General features: G+C 38.0%; 1 protein-coding gene across 1 annotated transcript in view; it reads left to right on the forward strand.

Moving 5' to 3' along the window:
- The first annotated feature begins 20 nt into the window (after positions 1-20).
- The window catches only part of ccnyl1.S (cyclin Y like 1 S homeolog), a 38,562-nt gene continuing 18,581 nt past the window's right edge, over positions 21-20,001 (forward strand). The window contains 3 exon segments of the mRNA NM_001094965.1: positions 21-310; positions 14,766-14,840; positions 18,497-18,531. Coding sequence (NP_001088434.1) covers positions 157-310; positions 14,766-14,840; positions 18,497-18,531 — 264 coding nt within the window. The 5' untranslated portion in view covers positions 21-156.

Raw genomic sequence — 20,001 nt, forward strand, 5'->3', positions numbered from 1 at the left:
CCGGCCTCCTTAGGAAACGAGGAAAGGATGCAGGGAATACTCTGGCAATCCTAGCGGCTTTCCTCCATAGCCGTAGACCAGCCTTGGAGCGTCTCCATGTTTCCGTAGTGAAAGGAGACGCTGCACAGGTTATCGTTAGTTCCCGAGCTCGGTTCCATGGGGAATACCGTGACCTGTTGCGTGTCCCCGGACTCCAGCCCGAAAGAGGGGCGGGACCGTGAAGTGACAGAGAGTGGGGAGCCGTACCAGGCGCAAGGTGAGCCGCAGGATGGTGATGTGCAGCACATGAGCGTCTGGGAGTTGCCAATTGGTGAGTGTACCCCATTTACTCGAGCACATTCATTTGCACCGACACTTGGCTGACACTGAGACTCCTTCCAAATGGGAGCATAGTGGGGAATGCCCTGCCCACCATAATATAGCCATGGATCATGCATTTCCATCAGCTACAACTTCTACTGCCACTGCACTGCCTATAGGAATCTAAAAACGCTACTTTGCAATTGGTCATTTCCAGAGACGCTCACTGATTCGGACACAAGTCGCCAAAAACACAGATTTCCTTTGCAAACATATGTGTTCATGTGTCTCTACAGCAGTTCACTAAACCCTTTAGCTAGAGTCCTGCAGCGGGTCGATTACCTGCGGGTTACCCGCAAAAACCTGTGGGTTGCGGATAGAAGTTACGGGTGCGGGTATAGACGCGGGTCGGCGGTTCTGCGGGGTCGCGGGTTGGGCCACTGGTCATTTCTGCTTCCGATGACGTCCCTTCCTGTTTACAATGACAGCACTTCCTGTTTTACTCCTTTTTTTCTAACCACGGCTACTTCCGATGATGTCACTTCCGGTGTACAATGATTGATGGTCAGCGGGTCCGGGTTGCGTATATGGTACTTGCGGATCAGGTCGGGTAGCGGGTCCAAGCGGGTAAGAATGCGCGTCCGGGTTGCGGATTGCAGGTTGCGGGTATGTGTCGGCTACGGGTCACAAAAAATGGACCTGCGCAGGACTCTACCTTTAGCTCCTTGGCCGCCCTTGTCTTAGTGCTGTTTTAACTTAAACACTATCTGGGTGGTGCCTATGATTTGTTACATTGGTTCAGATCTGCACTTGCGTTACTTGTAATGGCAGTAAGATTCTGTTACTTTTTCTTTCTTATGTACACTGTCAATGGTCCATTTAGGCTTTACTGAAATAATAAGTGTAAGGCAAGAACGTTTGCTAATACAGGTATAGGATCCCTTATCTGGAAACCCGATATCCAGAAAGCTCAGAATTACGGAATGGCTGTCTCCCATAGACTCCATTTTATCCAAATAATCCAAATTTTAAAAAAATGATTTCCTTTTTCTCTGTAATAATAAAACAGTCGCTTGTACTTGATCCCGACTAAGATATAATTAATCCTTATTGGAACCCTATTTGGTTTATTTAATGTTTAAATGAATTTCTAGTAGACATAAGGCATGAAGACCCAAATTATGGAAAGATCCGTTATCCGGAAAACCCCAGATCTCGAGCATTCTGGATAACAGATACCTGTATAAAGAAATTGTCTGTTGACAGAGACGGACTCTTCAAGCTATCTGACAAGGTTAATGGTCCAATACCATATGACTGGCCATGTTACAGCGATGGCAGAAACTGTCAGCTGCTTGCTTTATCTACTTCTGTGTAATTCTCTTTGTGATAAAACACGGGCAAGGTAATTAAAGTCGCAAATAGAAAAACAGTTCGCACCAATTAAAAATCCACATCTCTCAATGTAATATTGTTCCTGAATCTTTTGGAGCAAGCATAACGACTTTTTCGGTAAGAAGTTTTATTACATTTACTGCGCATTGGCGCAAACTATAAAGTTTTGCAAACGGTCTTTTTGCTAAACATTTTCCGGCTTTGCAAAAGCTATATTAAATTCACGCAAAGCAAAATTTGTTCTTGCAAAGGCATAACTTTTCACATTGCTGACTTATTACATTCCCCTAATTGACAAGATAACCTTTTTTAACTTTGGTTAGATCAACTGCCATCCAATAGGCTCATCGGGTGGCTTGTTGAAACTGACCCCCCCAAGCTGATAAACATGCCAAGATTGTTGGGCAGAACAGTTACCCAAACTGTCTGATCAAGTCTAAAGGTGTGCATGGCTGAAGACGCATAAACTGCAGACGTTTGACTGTGTAGTAGCCGATTGTTTCAACTGGATGTGTTCCATGCCTTAGAGCTATAGCACTTTGTAATGTCAGAAATTTTCTTCTGTAGCTCACATTGACTAGAATGGGGAATGTTAACTTGCATTTTGTTTATTATGTAGAAAATGGAAGCATTAGGAATACATTTAAGACACTTTTGAGCTGGCCTTAAGGAAACACTATATTTGAATATGAAACCTTAAAACTGCCAGGGGTGCCAATTTGTCAGTTTGCAAACTGTGCATGCTCCAAATGGCAAAGCAAGGTTATTCCTTCCCATTAGCACCACTGCAAAATTTTAAGGATTTCCAAACTCTGAGATAACTTCTAATATTCTTCTTTTTTTTTTTTTCAAGTGGGGGTACTTTATTTAAAGTTACAAACATGAGATTGCTACTCTCCAGTTTATAACTAAGGGCATCACTAATCACTATTTATATAGTGAATAAAGTACCCCCTCTTGTAAAACATAAGGATATTACAAGTTACCTCGGAGTTTCATGACCATATAAAAACACGAGGCCAAAGGCCGAGTGTTTTTATACAGGTCATGGAACATAATACCATAGAACCAATTTTACATCCCTGAATATTATTGTTTCCCAGAATTGACCCTGATTCGTATTGGTCCCCATTTTTTCTTTCTCTGATTTAACAATTTCCTGGAATTTACACTTTCATGCAGTTCCCTGGAAACTGTTATATCTGGGTTCTACTGTACAGTGATTCATGTAAGCAGGGGTCAATAATATTTGTTATGGGGGTTCCTATGTTTTTTGGTCAAGCTCTGGGATACCATGCATTTTCCACAGTGTGCGGTAGATACACACAAGTCGATTTTATAATTGGTTTTTAAAATTACATATTTTTGAAGCATCAACATTTCACAATGTTGTATTTTCGTCTTTAATAACACCCTACCTTGTACTTGATGGTAACTAAGCTAACTTGAATTCTTGCTAATTAAATGTAATCCTATTTGTTTTTTTTTTTAGTGTTTAAAAGTCCTGGAAAGTCCCAGATCCCATACTTTTAAAACTGCATGTACTCCCATGTCCAACTACCATTGATCAGTGCATTAAGATTCCTACAAATGTATTAAAAAAATGTGGGTAACAGGGAAAAGATTAGCTAAAATTGCATTGGCATATAGTCCATGTTTTAGGCCAGCACCGGGCCCTTGATCAAGTCTGAGTGACTCCCATCTCTCTCCCCTGCAGTTTTAAACTCTGCTGCTCAGGGACGATCCTGATTCTCAGGCAGCAGCAGCACCAATGCCACCCCTCCTCTCCTGCTCCTCTCTTAAAACATTAGTGTTGGAGCAGGTCAAAGGGGGGCTGCATCACTAGTGCAATGAGTGCTATAGTTTGTTTTTATAGTTTTAAAAAACAGAAAGTTACAGAAGGCGTCTCTTTTGCCTACCCTGCTAACTGGCCGCTCAACATTCTCTCTCACCAGGAGCAGCCCTGCTGCTGCTAGAATTCTGCTCTCTCTTAAGAGTGAACCTGTTTTGTCCCAAGTAAAATCATCAGCATGGCTGCCTGCTAAGCAAAGGATATCCTATAAAATCCTTCTGCTAACTTTCAAAGCCCTTCACTCCTCTGCCGTCATCGCATTTCTTCACTTGTCTGTTGTCTCACTATACATTCCAGGCTGTCTCTTCCATTCCTATCAGAGCCACCGTCTTTTTACACCGTTCACACCCTCTGCAATCTCCCAAATTAAGCCTTGGCCCTGAATAGAAATATGACTAATAACAAGCAGTAATAACAATACATTTGTAGCCTTACAGAGAATTTGTTTTTAGATTTTGAAAGCTGGGTAGAGTCAGAAGAAGGAGAAGAAGGCACATTATACAAAAGAAAAAATGAAGGCCAATTGAAATGTTTCTTAGACTTAGCCATTTTATCACATACTAAAAGTAAAGGTGAACCACCCATTTAAAGTGACAGTAACATCAAAAAATAAAAGTGGTTTAGAGTAATAAAAATATAATGTAGTGTTGCCCTGAACTGGTAAAACTGGTGTGTTTGCTTCAGTAACACTACTATGCTGCTGTGTAGCAATGGGGGCAATCATTCAAATGAGAAAAGGCTCAGATTCCACAACAGATAGCAAATAAGCTATGTAGAACATAATAGTGTTATCTGTTATCCACTATTTAACCTGTGCCATATAGCATTTCCAATTTCCACCATTGCTACACAGCAGCTTGTTAATATAAACTATAGTAGTTTTTCTGAAGCAAACAGATCCGTTTTACCAGTGCAGTGCAACAGTACATGTGTTACTGTCCCCTTGTGCACCTTTACCCTCCAATTTGTGCCTGTATGTTATCCACTCACTTAGACATAGATTTATATGCTAAGCTTTATGCACCAGCCTAAAGGTTCAGCATCTGTATAACAGTAATGATCCAGACCTTCAGCATTTTTTCAGGAGCTTACCCTCTTGGATTTTGTTTTATAGTTTTAAGTAACACTCACATGCTCCATGTACCATGGGCAGCTGCTGAGAAGGTACATGGGTAATTGCAAATCAAGCAGAAAATTAGGCTTTCCTATTACTAAAGCTGGTGCTATAGGTCTAATTATTGAATGTTGATACTGATTGGTTTCAGAGCTGACATGTAATGTGAATCTCTATTAATTACTAATCAGCTTTGTGTTTTAAAATCTATTTATACATATAGTGTATTGTGAGTTGGTCACTCAAGCATAGGTGACTTATAGCAGCCCAGAGCGCATGCTGCAAATAAGAAAAGCAGATTAGAGCTGCTGGGGACTTATCAGAGGGACTGATCTTCACTGCTAAAGGTCTGTGTTTGCCTTGGTCACAGAACCCCAAAACATAACAAAAATGTATCTAGAAATGCTACACAGCTTTACTTGTCCTTTAAAATTCACAATTCATTACTAATTCAGATTCACATTACATGGAAACACGTATGAATTTATTAATAATAACTACCCCATATTGTCAGCTACTCTGACAGATGTAAGCTCACTTTCTGCTAATGTTTTGATAATTTCTTTCGATATTAGCTACATTATGGCTACACAGAGCACATTGAGCATGTGTAGTTTCACAGGCAGACTAAAATACTTTAAAGGGATTCTGTCATGATTTTTATGATGTATTTTTATTTCTAAATTACACTGTTTACACTGCAAATAATTCACTCTACAATATAAATCTGTTGTTAGACTGCTGGGGGGGGGGGGAAAGGGAGGGGGATGATATCACTCCAACTTGCAGTACAACAGTAACGAGTGACTGAAGTTTATCAGAGCACAAGTCACATGACTGGGGGCAGCTGGGAAATGGATATGTCTAGCCCCATGTCAGAGTTCAAAATTAAATATAAAAAAATCTGTTTGCTCTTTTGAGAAACAGATTTCAGTGCAGAATTCTGCTGGAACAGCACTATTAACTGATGTGTTTTGAAAAAAATAATTTCTCCATGACAGTATCCCTTTAACAAGATCCAAAATGGGGAGGTCCTGGGGAAAACTTTGAAGGCCTGTAACTGTTACAGAGCTATTGAACCTCTGGGCTGGAGCAGTAAGTGCAATATATATGCAATAAAGCATTTTGTGTGTTTCCTTCAGATGCTTTACTACATTGTATATAAATAAACTGGCACTATTGGGCAGAAATGTGTCAAGGGGCACACTCTTACATATCAGGTAAAGATAAGCTGTGTATAATACAATGGTTTAAGTTCATTACAGGAAGGTGTGATCAAATGCCTCTTCTCTCTACATAACTATGGAATGAAATCCTTTCTGAAATAAAATAGTATATTTATAACCAGGAAAAGAAACACATTATTAATTTTTAATTAAGCAAAATATTAATTTTGATATTTTTCTTTAACTTCTTATTTTATAAAATTATAGTGGACCCTATTTGTATGAAACACTGCTTGAGGTGGCTGCCCTCATATATAATAGCAAATATATGTATTTGGGCAAGGTTTATTAATAATCTCAGTGGTATATAGTCAAAATTGTGGAACCCCCCCTCTAATGGCAACTTTTTTTTGTGATCATGATTTGTTTTGTGCAATATGTTATTGTAATCAAAAAAAAATGTAATAATGACTCATGAAGTTTGAACAGATGCAGTAGAAGTTAAGAGCATGTGTATGCTCTGTATTAATGCAGGTTGACCGTTGTTTTTTTTATTTTTTATAATTTTTATATTTTTATGCGGGGGGGGGATACAGAAGGAAAAGAGGGGAGGGATACACTTTCATGCAAGTACAGATAATACCAACATAGGATTGAAATAGGCAAACACTAACAACAAGTTTTTGCTATAATCTGCTCGCTATTAGGTTGTTATCTGATATAAACTTTCATTAAGATCTGAGTTTGCGTCTAATAATTACCCTTTACCTAACTTTTTTACGTAGGCTAACCAAGGGGACCATATTCTACAATATTTAGGGCTTTCAATATGCAGAATATGAGTAAGCTCTTCTAACTTTCTTATCTCTTCCACCTTACTTTGCACGTTTTTACATAGTCACAATTTTTTACTTGCTGAAAATGAATGCAAAGATGCAATTTGCATCTTTTTGCCCACCGCAACTATTTATGTAACTATGTTGCATTCACCCCATCTCTGACACCACTGGAGATGGCATGGCATGAACAAGTATATAAACAAACACTGCTAGTGGGGTTGGGACAGGGTGAAGAGATTGGCCAGCAACTGGTTTGGTGGTGATGACAGCCTTTGAACTGCCTGAGGGGGTAATTGGTCAGCCCAAACCTGTGAGTTTTGGCCCATCCGGCTAATCCCCATGCACAGTGATAGCCCTTTTTGTGTCTTTCAGCACAGAAGTAAATCACTGTAAATCACTGGCTCAGTGACATGATTTAATTATATTTTTATGCATTTGTTTCTCCCCACTATTAACAAATTTATGAATGTTACATTTTTGAAGGGATATTCCTTTATTGAACATGATTGGATCTCTTAGTTTGACATTATCTTTTAATAAAATACTATAGATAACTTCACTACTGTAGTGGTATTAATTACAGTTGCTTGGTTCGGATCTGTCTTTTTAACAAAAAATACAATGGTGCCTTGTACAGCAGAGAATATCTGCAACAATTTAATTCTCTGTATGAGGGGGGTATTGAGGTCGCCACAATAAGTCATTCTATTTAAAGAAAATTATTCACACAATACAACCCTGTTTTTGCCTAAAGCGGGCCTGTCACCCACATATAAAAAGTGGAATATGGGCATCTGGACCCCCCGTGTGAGACTGAGATGTAGAATCCAGAACTTTATTCTATACTGGTATTTTTCCTTCGATTGGACATCCATATTTCCAGTCTGGTTGAAATTAACCCTCAATCCAATTTAAAGGAAAATGACAACTGAAATAGCAGCTTTTGATTGAATGTGTATTTAGTAAAGCAAGTCTCTGATTATCACACACGTGCATGGCCATTTTTACTAAGAAAAAGGATGCATGGAACCCTTATCTGAAGGAAAACAAAACCACGGTTAATGAAAAAGTGCAGAGTGCCTGGTCAGACCTGAATCTGCTCTTGGCCTTTTGTAATTTAAAAAACAAACAATTTCTTAGTTTTCTGGATAATAAAGTGGTGCACAATGATTCCAGGTGTTTCTTCTCTTGAACATTTAGTAGCTTTGGTCAACCCAGAAATGCATGGTAATACCCCATTAGCCTAAAACCCTACATTTCACAGATAAATGCCTGCAATGTTAAAGTTTTACTTTCATGTTGCAAGTGTATAAGAAGGTTGTTGGTACGTACAACTCTGTCTTGTCTACTGTGTACTATTGAGTTGCTAGTTAAGTTTTTGTTTGTGATTTCTTCTCTTTTTTTTTTATCCTAAAAGACACACTTCTCTGATATTACCAGTTGGATGGCATGGATACAATGTCCATGGTTGTTTTTTTTTTTGAATGCATTATAACATTTCATTTCAATACAGGTATGGGATCTGTTATCCAGAAACCCATTATCCAGAAAGCTCCAAATTACCTAAAGGCTGTCTCCCATAAACTCCATTACAATCAAAAAATCCAAATGGTTAAAAATAATTTTCTTTTTCTCTGCAAAAATGCAATAGTACATTGAACTTGATCCAAAGATGTAATTGATCCTTACCCATCCTATTGGGTTTATTTAATGTTTGCATTATTTTATAGTACAGTTAAGCTATGAAGATCCAAATTATGGAAAAATTCATTATTGGGAAACCCCCAGGTCCTGAGCATTTTGGATAACAGGTTCCATACCTGTATAATTAAATCTTGAAGTAATTCTAAAATAAGTATTATTATTTATTATTCTTAATAATATAATAATTATATAAAACTAAGTTATGTAGACTTCAGAAGGTCCACTCATTTGGCCGTCAACACGCAGTTTTGGGCTTGATTAAAGCACCCACATGCTAGGCCAAATCTGAGTAATCCTGATACACGTATGGCCCCATAAATTTGCCAATGTGCTTCCAACTAAATCTGCAAGTAAGGACCATGTTCCTTTTCAATGAGGGGCTTGGTTGTGAAACCATTGCAGTATAGCACTGTGCTTTGTGACTGGCTGCCTGTTATTAGTCTTAAATTGATTTGTGGGAAATTCAGTAATGTATGTAGCATCTCCATTTAAGGGGTAGGGGTCAGGAGGTCCTCAATGACCACCCCCACTACTATTTCATCAAGCAACATTTCAGTGTAATCCCTATTAATTTGGCTGGCATTGACAAAGTAGTTTATATTGCCTGTTAGATACGAGTGGCTGCTAACTTTTCTCCTTTTTTTCCCCCCCACACAATGCCTCTTGGGCTCACATGACTATCACAGGATTTTGAAACTTTATCACAGTTTTTTCACCGTTCTAAATGTCAACTGCAAGAAGATTATACTGAGGATTAAATACCATGGTACATAGTCGATATATGCCTGAGTTCAACATAAGTTTAACAAATACAGTTTGTATTGCAAAAGCTTAATATCTAATGTTTTGTCATTTTCTGTCCTAATTGCCTGAAAAATGAAAGTGAAAATATCACTTTTGGTATTTCAGAGAGGAGCAATTATGGGTAGGAGAAGTAAAGTTTAAAGGAGCAGTAACACCAACAAATAGAAAGTGTTTTAGAGTATTGAAAATATAATGTACAGTTGCCCTGCACTGGTAAAACTGGTGTGTTTGCTTCAGAAACTCTACTATAGTTTATATAAACAAGTTGATGCATAGCCATGCTGTGTTGGGGCACTTACTCATCGGCTAATGGACACACCCCTGCACATCTTTTTTAGGTGTTGTGACCAATCAAAGAACACTTACAACAACCAATCAGGGACCACCATTGATTGGTTGTTGTAAGCTTTGACAACAAGGTGGCACAAGTTGTGAAAGGCAAGGCACATTTAAAAGTACAAGGATTCATCAAGTCTTGTTTCAGTTCCTGAAAAACTGGCCCTGGCAGGTGGTTGAAAAGACATTATATTGCCTAATTACAGCCTTTTGCAAGCAATGTATGTTATGCACTGATTCTCAACAGTATGCATGCCTTATAAATTAAGTTTTCTTATATTAGGTGTTGTCAGTGGTTTAACAAAAAGGCAGCAAGATCACATTCAAATCCATTAGAGGACATTATTATAGAAGAGGTAATCTGAGCGGGCCCTTGTGACTTGACTTGCCCTAGTGCTGCTGCTTTATCAATATAGCAGCATTCCTTTGTCCTTCAGCCCTGAGAAGCAACATTTGAATGGATCTGCAGTAGAGCAAAAATACAGATGCTGATTGCTGAGCTTGCTCCGTGCTGTAGCAGGTTGAATTCTGCCATAAGATAACCAAACACCCTGATGGATTTTTTACCCATGATGAAAATAAATCTGGAAGATAATTCTAAATTAAGGGATTCTACAAAATAAATGACTGACCTCATCTGCTACTGATTTTCTACAACAATGGCAAACCCACAAGCCACGGGCGATTTTACCTGCAATACCTTCTGTTCCGACGCTGTGAGACTAATTGCAGGCGTCACGTCGGATGCACTGAATCTAATGTAAGTAATGCAAATGTCGCACGTAGAAGCTGATTGCTTCCGACACAACTGCCCAATGCGAACGCTGCATGTTGCGTCTTCATCCTACAGTCGTGTCAGATGTAATCCGCTTCTGCGTGCAACATTTGTATTACTTACATTAGATTCAGCACATCCGACGTGACGCCTGCGATTAATCTCATTGTGTCGGAGCGGAAGGTATAACAGGTAAAATCGCCCGCGGAGTTTTACCCTAAAGATCCACCTTCGTTCAAATGTACCGTTTATTGGACTGCTTGGCTGTATTTTCTTACAAAGTGTCACAAGTAGTCAGATTAAAGACAAAAGTTGGGAACACGGCACCTTTCACTATAATTCCCCTTCCCCATATTTGCATCTGCTGCACAATTGACTTGGAGAACATCTATTCAGTGTAGCATGAGGCTGCTCTGTAAGTTTTTAGTTATGGCTCCTTATTTGGCTGTCAGTTCTATTAAACTAAAGGTTCTGGATCGATAATTGACTACAAAGACTCACTCTGCCTATAATTCCTTATTCTATTCTCAAATTTGGTTTCAAGGCATTACTATGTGTGTAGCTTGAAGCATGTAAATATTTTTCTGGTTTTAGAAGGCTTGTCCCCGCATCTCTTGCATTCAGAAGTGCTTTTAGGGTTCTTTTAATTCATGTTACCCTTCCCTTGATTTTTTTTTTCTTGGTTTAAATTTCTGTCAGATATTTATTCTTTCTTAGACACATACCCATACTCCTAGACAGTCACACTCTTCTACATTTAAATCACTATTGCAATATCCTGCTCATCCACTTTTTATACCCACAAATACTGATCTTAGTGAATCTTTATGCATTCTTTAAAAAATCATAACTTTAAACTTGTATTTACGATTCTCTTGGTGAACCTTCTGAAACAAATCAATAATGGGGCCGTTGATAGTCATTGTTTACCTATATTCCAGGAATTGGTAGTATAATCTGATTTGGGCATTAGGTGATGAATTTAGAAGTCATGAGTAACTTTACTTGGACTGGTGACTGGTTTTTCCATTGCATTCTTCAATTCTACAAATTTGTGGCTAAGCCACAAGGCTTGGTGATTGCTATTGTATATTAATTCGCAGTGCATTATCTATAAATATTCATGCCTGTGATTTCTGTTGAGCCATAGCTTGTAAAAGCAAAAGGTCCAATACGTCAAAAGTAAAGTCGGGTTCCTTCGGTAAAATCTGAAAAAAATGGTGAAAAGGTGTTTTTTTTCTTTTAACTTATGCATGAATTTGAGAAGGTGACAAAGTTGTGTCTTTTTTCAGTTTATCCTAGTGTTCTAGTGTTCTTTAGTACGTATTACCAAGATCACTGACAATCTATAATAAATATGAATTCACAGATCGGGAAACAGACATATCGGAACCCTGAACTGAGCTGGCTGTATAAATCAATCCTTCTAATGTTGGAGCAGGCATTTATAGCATGAAGCTCATCACTATATTGAGCAGACATTGATAGGTGCAATCCAGAAGCACTATATTTAACCAGGGCTATAAATCAGTAGCAGTTACTGAAGATATTTTTTCCTACACCGGCAGCAGAATTTATTGGTCTTTTATCATGTATTGCACTTACAATGGTTATTGGGGAGCTTCTATAGCCATTGTTAAGCAAGGTTCAGAAAGATGGCTGACAGGGTCAGCAGACTTACAATATTTAGTTTGATAACACACATTTTCTCATCTTTACCCTATCATCTCTCATTGACTTAAAGCGGTGGTTCACCTTTAAGTTAACTTTTAGGGGCACATTTACCTAGGGTCGAATATAGAGGGTTAATTAACCCTCGATATTCGGCCGTTGAAGTAAAATCCTTCGACATCGAAGTCTAAGGATTTTGCGCTATTCCTACGATCGAAGGAATAATCGTTCGATCTAACGATTAAATCCTTCGAATCGAACGATTCGAAGGATTTTAATCCATTGATCAAAGGATATTCCTTTGATCAGGAAATTGTTAGGAAGCCTATGGGGACCTTCCCCATAGGCTAACATTGGCCTCGGTAGGTTTTAGGTGGCGAACTAGGGGGTCGAAGAATTTTTAAAGAGACAGTACTTTGACTATCGAATGGTCGAATAGTTGAACGATTTTTAGTTTGAATCATTTGATTCGAAGGTAGTAGTCAAAGGTCGAAGTAGCCATATTCGACCATTCGAAATTCGAACTTTTTTTCCTCTATTCCTTCACTCGAACTAAGTAAATGGGCCCCTTAGTATGTTATAGAATGAATAATTCTAAGAAACTTTCCAGGCTACACATTTATTGTTAGTGCTACTTTTTATTGCTCATCTTTCTAATAATAAAAAATTAAAACCAATTTCAAATTATCTCAGCATATTGGTCTCTACATCATACTAAAAGTTAACTGAAAGGTGAAAAACCCCTTTAAGTGGGAACCGTCTAGCAGTGCTTGAGGTCTGACACTTCTGTCTTACTGGGTACTTTTAGCCCAGTTATTAAAGAACAACAATCCATAGGCCAGAGGTATATATGTGCAAGTTTATGCTGTTTTTTAATTTTTTTTGCTTTCTTAAAGGGAAATTCCACACAAACATAACTTAAGCTTTTTGAAAAGTAAACATAATTTCAAGCAACTTTGCAATATACATCTATTAAAAAATATGCAGACTTTTCATGATTTGTAGGCTTAGGGAATAGTTCCCTAAGCCTAGGCCCCAGCTCTCCTGCGGACTACTTTGCTGAGCTGGCTGACTACTGTTCTTTTGTATCAGCAACAAACTAGCAGAAACGTTACATCAAGTTACACCTGCCTTCGTGTTTGGTATCCTTTTCTACCTTTGTATCAGCAGCCATCTGTCCTCAGCCTGCATCCTCCAAACCCCACAATTCCCTGCACATGTGACTTTAATAAGGAAATGAACATCACAGTGCAATGCATTGCGGGTTATGTAGTTCCTGCATGCTGTCTGTCAGCTGTGGAGTAGTTGTCACAATCTGTAACATCAGTGTTTAGTCCCTCCTTCCCTGATGCAGAAAGAGAAGAACTGTTAACCAGCTGGATTTTAGATTAGAAAATGGCATTTATTTATACTTTTTGAATAGACGGGTAACTGTGATGGGTATAATACTGGTTTCTGTGTTATGTCGGCCTCTTTATCAAATTTTGACTTAGAAGCTGGAGATCCCCTTTAATTAAATGCACACAAAATGAAGCCCTATTGAAAATAATGGAATACGCACTATAGCAATTCCCACAGGGTTCTTGCGAGCCAACATCTGCCACAAGACGCCATTATTTGCGTTTTCTAGCAGAAACACCAATAAGTCAAGGAAACGGCAGTAAGTCAAGGAAATGCCATATAATTGCACTCTGGGGACTGCCAGGAGGGCTTTTCGTTGTGCAGCCCTGGTGTGCCCCAATGCCCCAGTCCAACCCTGGCTGCCATGCATTCCTGTTAATAGTTAATGCACCTACTGCTAAATCCACTAGCTCGTTCTGCGGTAAGTAAGTGTCATATGAGGAATCCTGCATGCCTGAAATTTCCATGGACATAATTGCTTAAAAATACATCAAACCCCCCCCCCCCCCAATCAGCTGAAAAAGAGGATAATTGCCTCACAACATTGAAGATATTGCACTGGGCTGGATTTTCTGCTCACATAGGCATATGTTCTGAAATAGTTGCATCCAACTCTTTCCCAAAGCAGGAGTTCTCTCATGCTATATGCTGATAGTTGCTAAGCAAGAGGGCATAAACCCCAAGGGGGGTCAAAAAATGCCATGTTACATCAAGGGGGATTTGAGGTACAGTGTGACAATTTTATCATTAGAATCTATTTAAAGCAAATAATTATTTTTTTTAAAAAGATTTTATTTTTCTCTGTACTGGTATGGGATCTGTTATCCAGTACCTGTTATCCAGACAGCTCCAAATTATGGAAAGGCCACCTCCCATAAACTCAATTAATCCTGTTTTTCTTTTTAATAATAAAACTGTACCTCGTACTTGACCCAAACTAGGATATAATCATTCCTTATTGGAAGCCCTGAGCATATTGAGTAACAGGTGTAATAATAAAACAGTACTTGTAAGCAGCATAAATCCATATTTGTGGCAAAACAATCCCATTGGTTTTATTTAATGTTTAAATATATTTTAGTAAAAAGATATCTAGAAAGCCCTGGGTTCCCAGAAAATAGAACCTATACCTGTATACAAAAATTCAATAACATTGTGTGGTTGATCCACATCACATTATGTTGCAGGTTTTACTTGTATGTATGTAGTTGAAATTGATCAACCTCCACTGTTTTACTGATACGGTCATTCTATTTTGTGAATAAGCTTTCCCCCCACAGTGATGAATCCTGTTTTAAACTTTAATTAATCTTTAATTATTATTTAATATAACTGGAAATGCTAATAAAACACAATTGTATTTTAAGTTCACTTCTTTTTTTATTTTATTTTTTTTGGACCTTTGCAGATCTCAGCAATGAGCGTAACCCATCTGACGATGCACAAACAAGCACAATTTTCCTTTGCAAATCCCAGACTGATGGTGAGTTTCTATATGTTTTTCAAGATGGCGTTGTTGCCCAGGTGTTCCCTATTGAAATGTTACTCAAGTTTCTCTGTGCATCTCCTGCATATTTACAACTTTCCCACACACCAGTCTGAAAATAGAATAGAAAAGATACTCATATTAGGTTAATATTCTGCATTTAATAAAGGAGATGTCCACCCAATAATAAACAATAACTTTCCACTATATGTTAATATAAGTTTTTGTAAATTCAAGGCTTGTTCACCCTTAGACGACTGCATTACATATACAAAAATGATATTCATACCAATTTGTAATGTATATCTGTTAATAATGCCCAATAACTTGTCCATGTGTTACCTTTGAAGTTAGCCATTGACTCTTTGCTAGGTCCTTCTACATGCAGATCTAGAACTCCAACCCCCACTTTGATAGGATGGCTGTTGAAGCATCCATTTGGAGTAGCTAGCTAGCTGAAGAGGTAATTTCCACAATGCTGAGGGCATGCAAACCCATGTCATCCAGATCCTATCATAGAGTTTTGCATTCCTATCTTATCTGATGCAAGGAGTCAGATTTGTTGTTCCTTAAAAGCAGCATTCTGCATACTTGCAGTATAGTCTTCAATTAGGCCTAAAGCTCGGCTCCTTAAAAGTTCAAGTATCTGTGGCACACATGATTCCCAAATCAAAAGGAAATTCACTGGCACACAGGTAATACTAGCAGGGTAAACCCTTGCTATTTTATTCAGTGGTTTGCAGCAAGCACACATGGTGACAGGGTGGGATCTCAATCTGTTTCTCAAGGCTCTGTTGGAGCCACTATTCGAACCACTCAATATCTTAACTCATGGCTCACATGGAAGGTGTTTTTTTCTAGTGGCAATTTTATTGACCAGAAGGGTGAGTGCACTGTATTTTAAACCCTTGTTTCTGATTTTCCTCAAGGATAAGGCAGTACTATGCATGGTTTCATCCTTTCTATCCAAGGTAGTGCCTTCCTTCCATGTAAATCAGAAGACTGTAGTACTATCTCTGTGTCCGGATCCTAAGAACGACAAGGAAAGACTGCTTCACAGTCTGGGTGTAGTCCGAGCACGCTGTTGCTATCTAGAACGATCAAAATCCTTCTCTTGCTGTCAATCTTTGTTTGTTCTGTCATCTGGTCCTCGTCAAGGCCAGGCAGCCTCCAAGACTTCCATCATGAGAGCCTCTTCACTCTGCCTCATTGGATCAGATCTGCAGAGTGGCTACCTGGTTGTCTGTCAAAATTGATACATTCTCCTCAGCCAAGGCTTTCCTAGGGTGGAAGATGTTTTGCAATAAAAGTATTTGCAGATGCTTTTACACTACCCATCTGATCCCCTATGTTCCTCTCTGAGGGGGCTGCCATATTTGAGCTTCAATAGTCGGTTAGCATTAGAATCTCTAACTGACAGGCTGAGGAGGGACAGTCCAGTTGGCAAAACAGTCAGGTTTAGTAACTTCAACTAACAATTACTTACAAAAGCAGGCCTATCGGTGAAAAATGATCAACATCAGCTATAGGTAAATTTTAATTTAGATTTAATATTTTGAAGAATAATTTTTTAGTGTCAGTATCACTTTAAGCCGGACCTGGCATGCCTCCTTAATTATTAAAGTCTCCTGCTTTCTGGACATAAACATAAGGTTCCCCCCAGGAAATAACTCTAAAATAAAATATCACAGTGTTTAAAATGCTGAAATGTAATGCAAATGAAGGGCAAACCTTATATGGAACCAAGAAGGTTAAATCATTCGTCAGTTGAGTTTAAACGTATGCTAGACATGGAATTTTTTTTTTTTGTTGCTCTGCGAAGTTAGTCTTGCCCTGTTTTATCAAGGACTGGACTATCCCATATGTTATCGCTGTTTAAAGATAACCGCAATGCGGTAACATTTCTATTGCTAAATATGACCTTTTCTAAATTTGACATTGGATAGAACAGTATTTCTCTGGTATATTTTCTGTACTGCCATTGCAGAAGCCCATACATTGAACAGCCTATTTTGTTAGGAATTCATAATGAATATCTGCTTCTTGATAGACACACAGTTCCTTCATCTATAATTTTTACAGACAAAGCAAAACAATGCTCTTTGCTGTTATCATTGCTGTAGTTGTTCTGCAATTGTTTGGCACATATGGGAAAGATGAGATTCAAGTTTTTTTTACGGTCTGTGCAGCACTCTTTGTGTGGTTTCATGTTGTATAGAAATGTTATCTATTAGTGCAGATTTATGGCTAGATAGTTGACTGAAGTAATTCCCTCTCAAACCTTGTATATTTGTGTTTTCATGCCAAAAACTGCTCTATGTGACTTTGCACCCAGGCTGATGCACAGCCATGGGAGCCAGTGGAGACCAAAAACTCTAGCCTAAATGACTACAGTCATTTATCTAGCCTTTTGGGTAAGGACACTCGGGCAGATTCGGGGAGATTAGTCGCCCCGGAGACAAATCGCCTTTTCTTCGACCATCTCCCTGACCATCTCCCTGACTGCCTTCCCCTACCGTCCCGCTGGCTATAATGAAAAATCACCATCGGGGTGGCACTTTGTGTAATTAATAATTCTGCGTGTGCAGAAATGCTTAAAAAAGTTTTAATAAATAAATTATAAAACACACTCACAAACGAGTTCTTGATAAATCGCATAAAAAGTTTCAGTGTAAGACCCCAATGTCGCTATGGCTCCTCGGCATCCCTCGGAGCTCAATCCTTGCCAAAGGGTGCTTCTGCAACTCACAAGTGTGGTCTTGCTAACGCATTTTGCCTGAAAGACTTCTTCCTTGAGCAATTCAGGTAAAACGCGTTGGCGAGACCACACTTGTGAGTTGCAGAAGCAACCTTTGGCAAGACGGATTGAGCTCTGAGGGACGCCGAGGAGCCATAACGACATTGGGGACTTACACTGAAACTTTTTATGCGATTTATCAAGAACTCGTTTGTGAGTGTGTCTTATTTATTTCTTAAAAAGTTTTTAAGCGTTTCTGCACTCTGTTTTTCTCTTCACAAAAGTAACGAAGGAGGAGTTCAAGTACGGAAAGGAGCTCGCATTTATTTATGCCTATTTCAACTCACGTCTTGTGAGTATTCTATACCACTAGACATTAGGAATTCAGCAGTTTGATGCTATTTTCCCTTTTACCCATTCACGAGTTACGTGTCTAAAGAAGTTTTACATTTGGGGACTTTTGACAATTGAAGTATGTGTTAAATGTAACCACACTATAAATAGGCAACACGTATAGATAGGTTAATTGAGAGTTGTGGAGTATTTTTTGACAAGGTGTTAAATAATTAAGGCACTTAACTCAAAAAGCGTGAGATACTGTAACACTGAGATACTACACTATATAATCTTTTCTGTTTTCCCCGTCCTCGTGAAACTTTGTTTCTGGAGGAACACAGCAATCTGGTTTTAAAGAAAAGAATTTTGATCAGGCAGAGGAGAGCCTAAGATTTGCTGGACTTTGGGAATACCTAATCTTCCTGGGACTCAAATTTATATATTTGGATGTTAATCTAAATACAGAATTTGTTTTTGTCATTATATGTTTATTTATTTGATTTACCATGTTCAGTGGAACTTTGTGTGAAACTGCTTATTTGCATTTCAGTGACCATATTTCTATTTTTTCCTTTTACAGTGAGAGAAAAGAGGAAGAGTAATCACATAAATCATGTAAGTAAACCTAATCCAATCCCTTATCAGTCGTAATGACTACCAGGTGATATAAAATCTGTCACTCTTTTATTACCTCGATTTCAATAATTATGTCGGAGTCCATGAGAAGCAGGACTGTATTCTAGTTTTACAATATATTGTAAATTTTTCATTTTTTACCCTCCAAAATAAACAACCAACATACGCTACTACTCGCAATGCTTCTATTTCAATGTTATCAGTACTCTTCTGGTATATAACATATATGAAAATGAAAAAAAGTGACAGTTTGTAAAGCATCATAAGGGATCTAAGAGGTTGAAGCTATTAGCATGTTAATAAAGGGATTCTAACAATAAAAAATGCAAAACTGTCAGTGTCTATAAAAATAACTAGCTGCACCATCCCAACCCTTTGACCAAGCTTCAGATTTAATGGGCTTTCAAAACCTGACAATGGCAATAGTAAAGCTACTGTTCATAAGAATTATTTGACAAACAGTGAGAAGTGCCATTATATTTTATCTATAAGGTAGATAACAATTGGAAGCTGCCAGTATTTGAAACTGGTCAGTTTTTTGGAAATGGTTGAAGATTTTATATCATTCCTGCCCTAGTGCATTAGTTCATGGTAATTCTATGAATCAGAACAAATGTTGGCAATAATTGAGGGTATCATTGAAAGCAGTGGGAATTCTCTTTTTAGATTATTTATTAAGTGAAATTTAAACACTTTATTATCAAACTTTGCCAAGTAAAAGTCGTCGAGGTGCTATAGAAGTCAATGGGAGCTGCGCTGATAATATTAGACCGCTTTTAATTAAATTGGACTTTTAGAGGCTTTCAGATTTAACTATGTAACTAACTATGTAATAGTCAGGAAAATGCAAATTTTTGGCACATCATTTAGTGCGTTTTATTTCATTCACATTATTTTAATTCAGATCTTTTAATAAATTCAGTGACTCCTGGTTTTAGAGTTTGGGAGTTTATTTGTGGTTTCAAAAACCTCTAAACCCACCTTCAATAAATAAGCCTCCAAATGTTCAGCTAAATTGAATCTAAACCATGAAGAGTCTGAATTGAAACTTGCAAAAAGTGCGTAGATTTCTGGATTTGGTGCATTCCTTATACATAAATAAATCAAATACATTAAAAAAAAATACTTCACTCACAAAGCTTTCTACTTGAGACAAGTGCCAGTGACATGAAATGGTCTTAACTAGGAACAAACCTATTTTTGTACAAGTGACCCAGCTCCTAATTACCCACAGTGCAAGAAAATGGCGCTAAACAAAGACTAGTTGTCATGGTAAATTTTGCTAAAAATTTTAAAACACCCTTTCCACCTTTTTCAGTTGTTTACAAATAATTGCAAAAATAAAGACTTTTTCCAATTCCTTACTGTTTGTGACTATTTTTCTAATCTTGAAGTTAAAGTTTAATTTTTCACCTTCTTATGTACTGTAATATCAATTGTTTTAAATGT

The sequence above is a fragment of the Xenopus laevis genome, chromosome 9_10S (genome assembly GCF_017654675.1).
Source record: "Xenopus laevis strain J_2021 chromosome 9_10S, Xenopus_laevis_v10.1, whole genome shotgun sequence".
NCBI lineage: Eukaryota > Metazoa > Chordata > Amphibia > Anura > Pipidae > Xenopus > Xenopus laevis.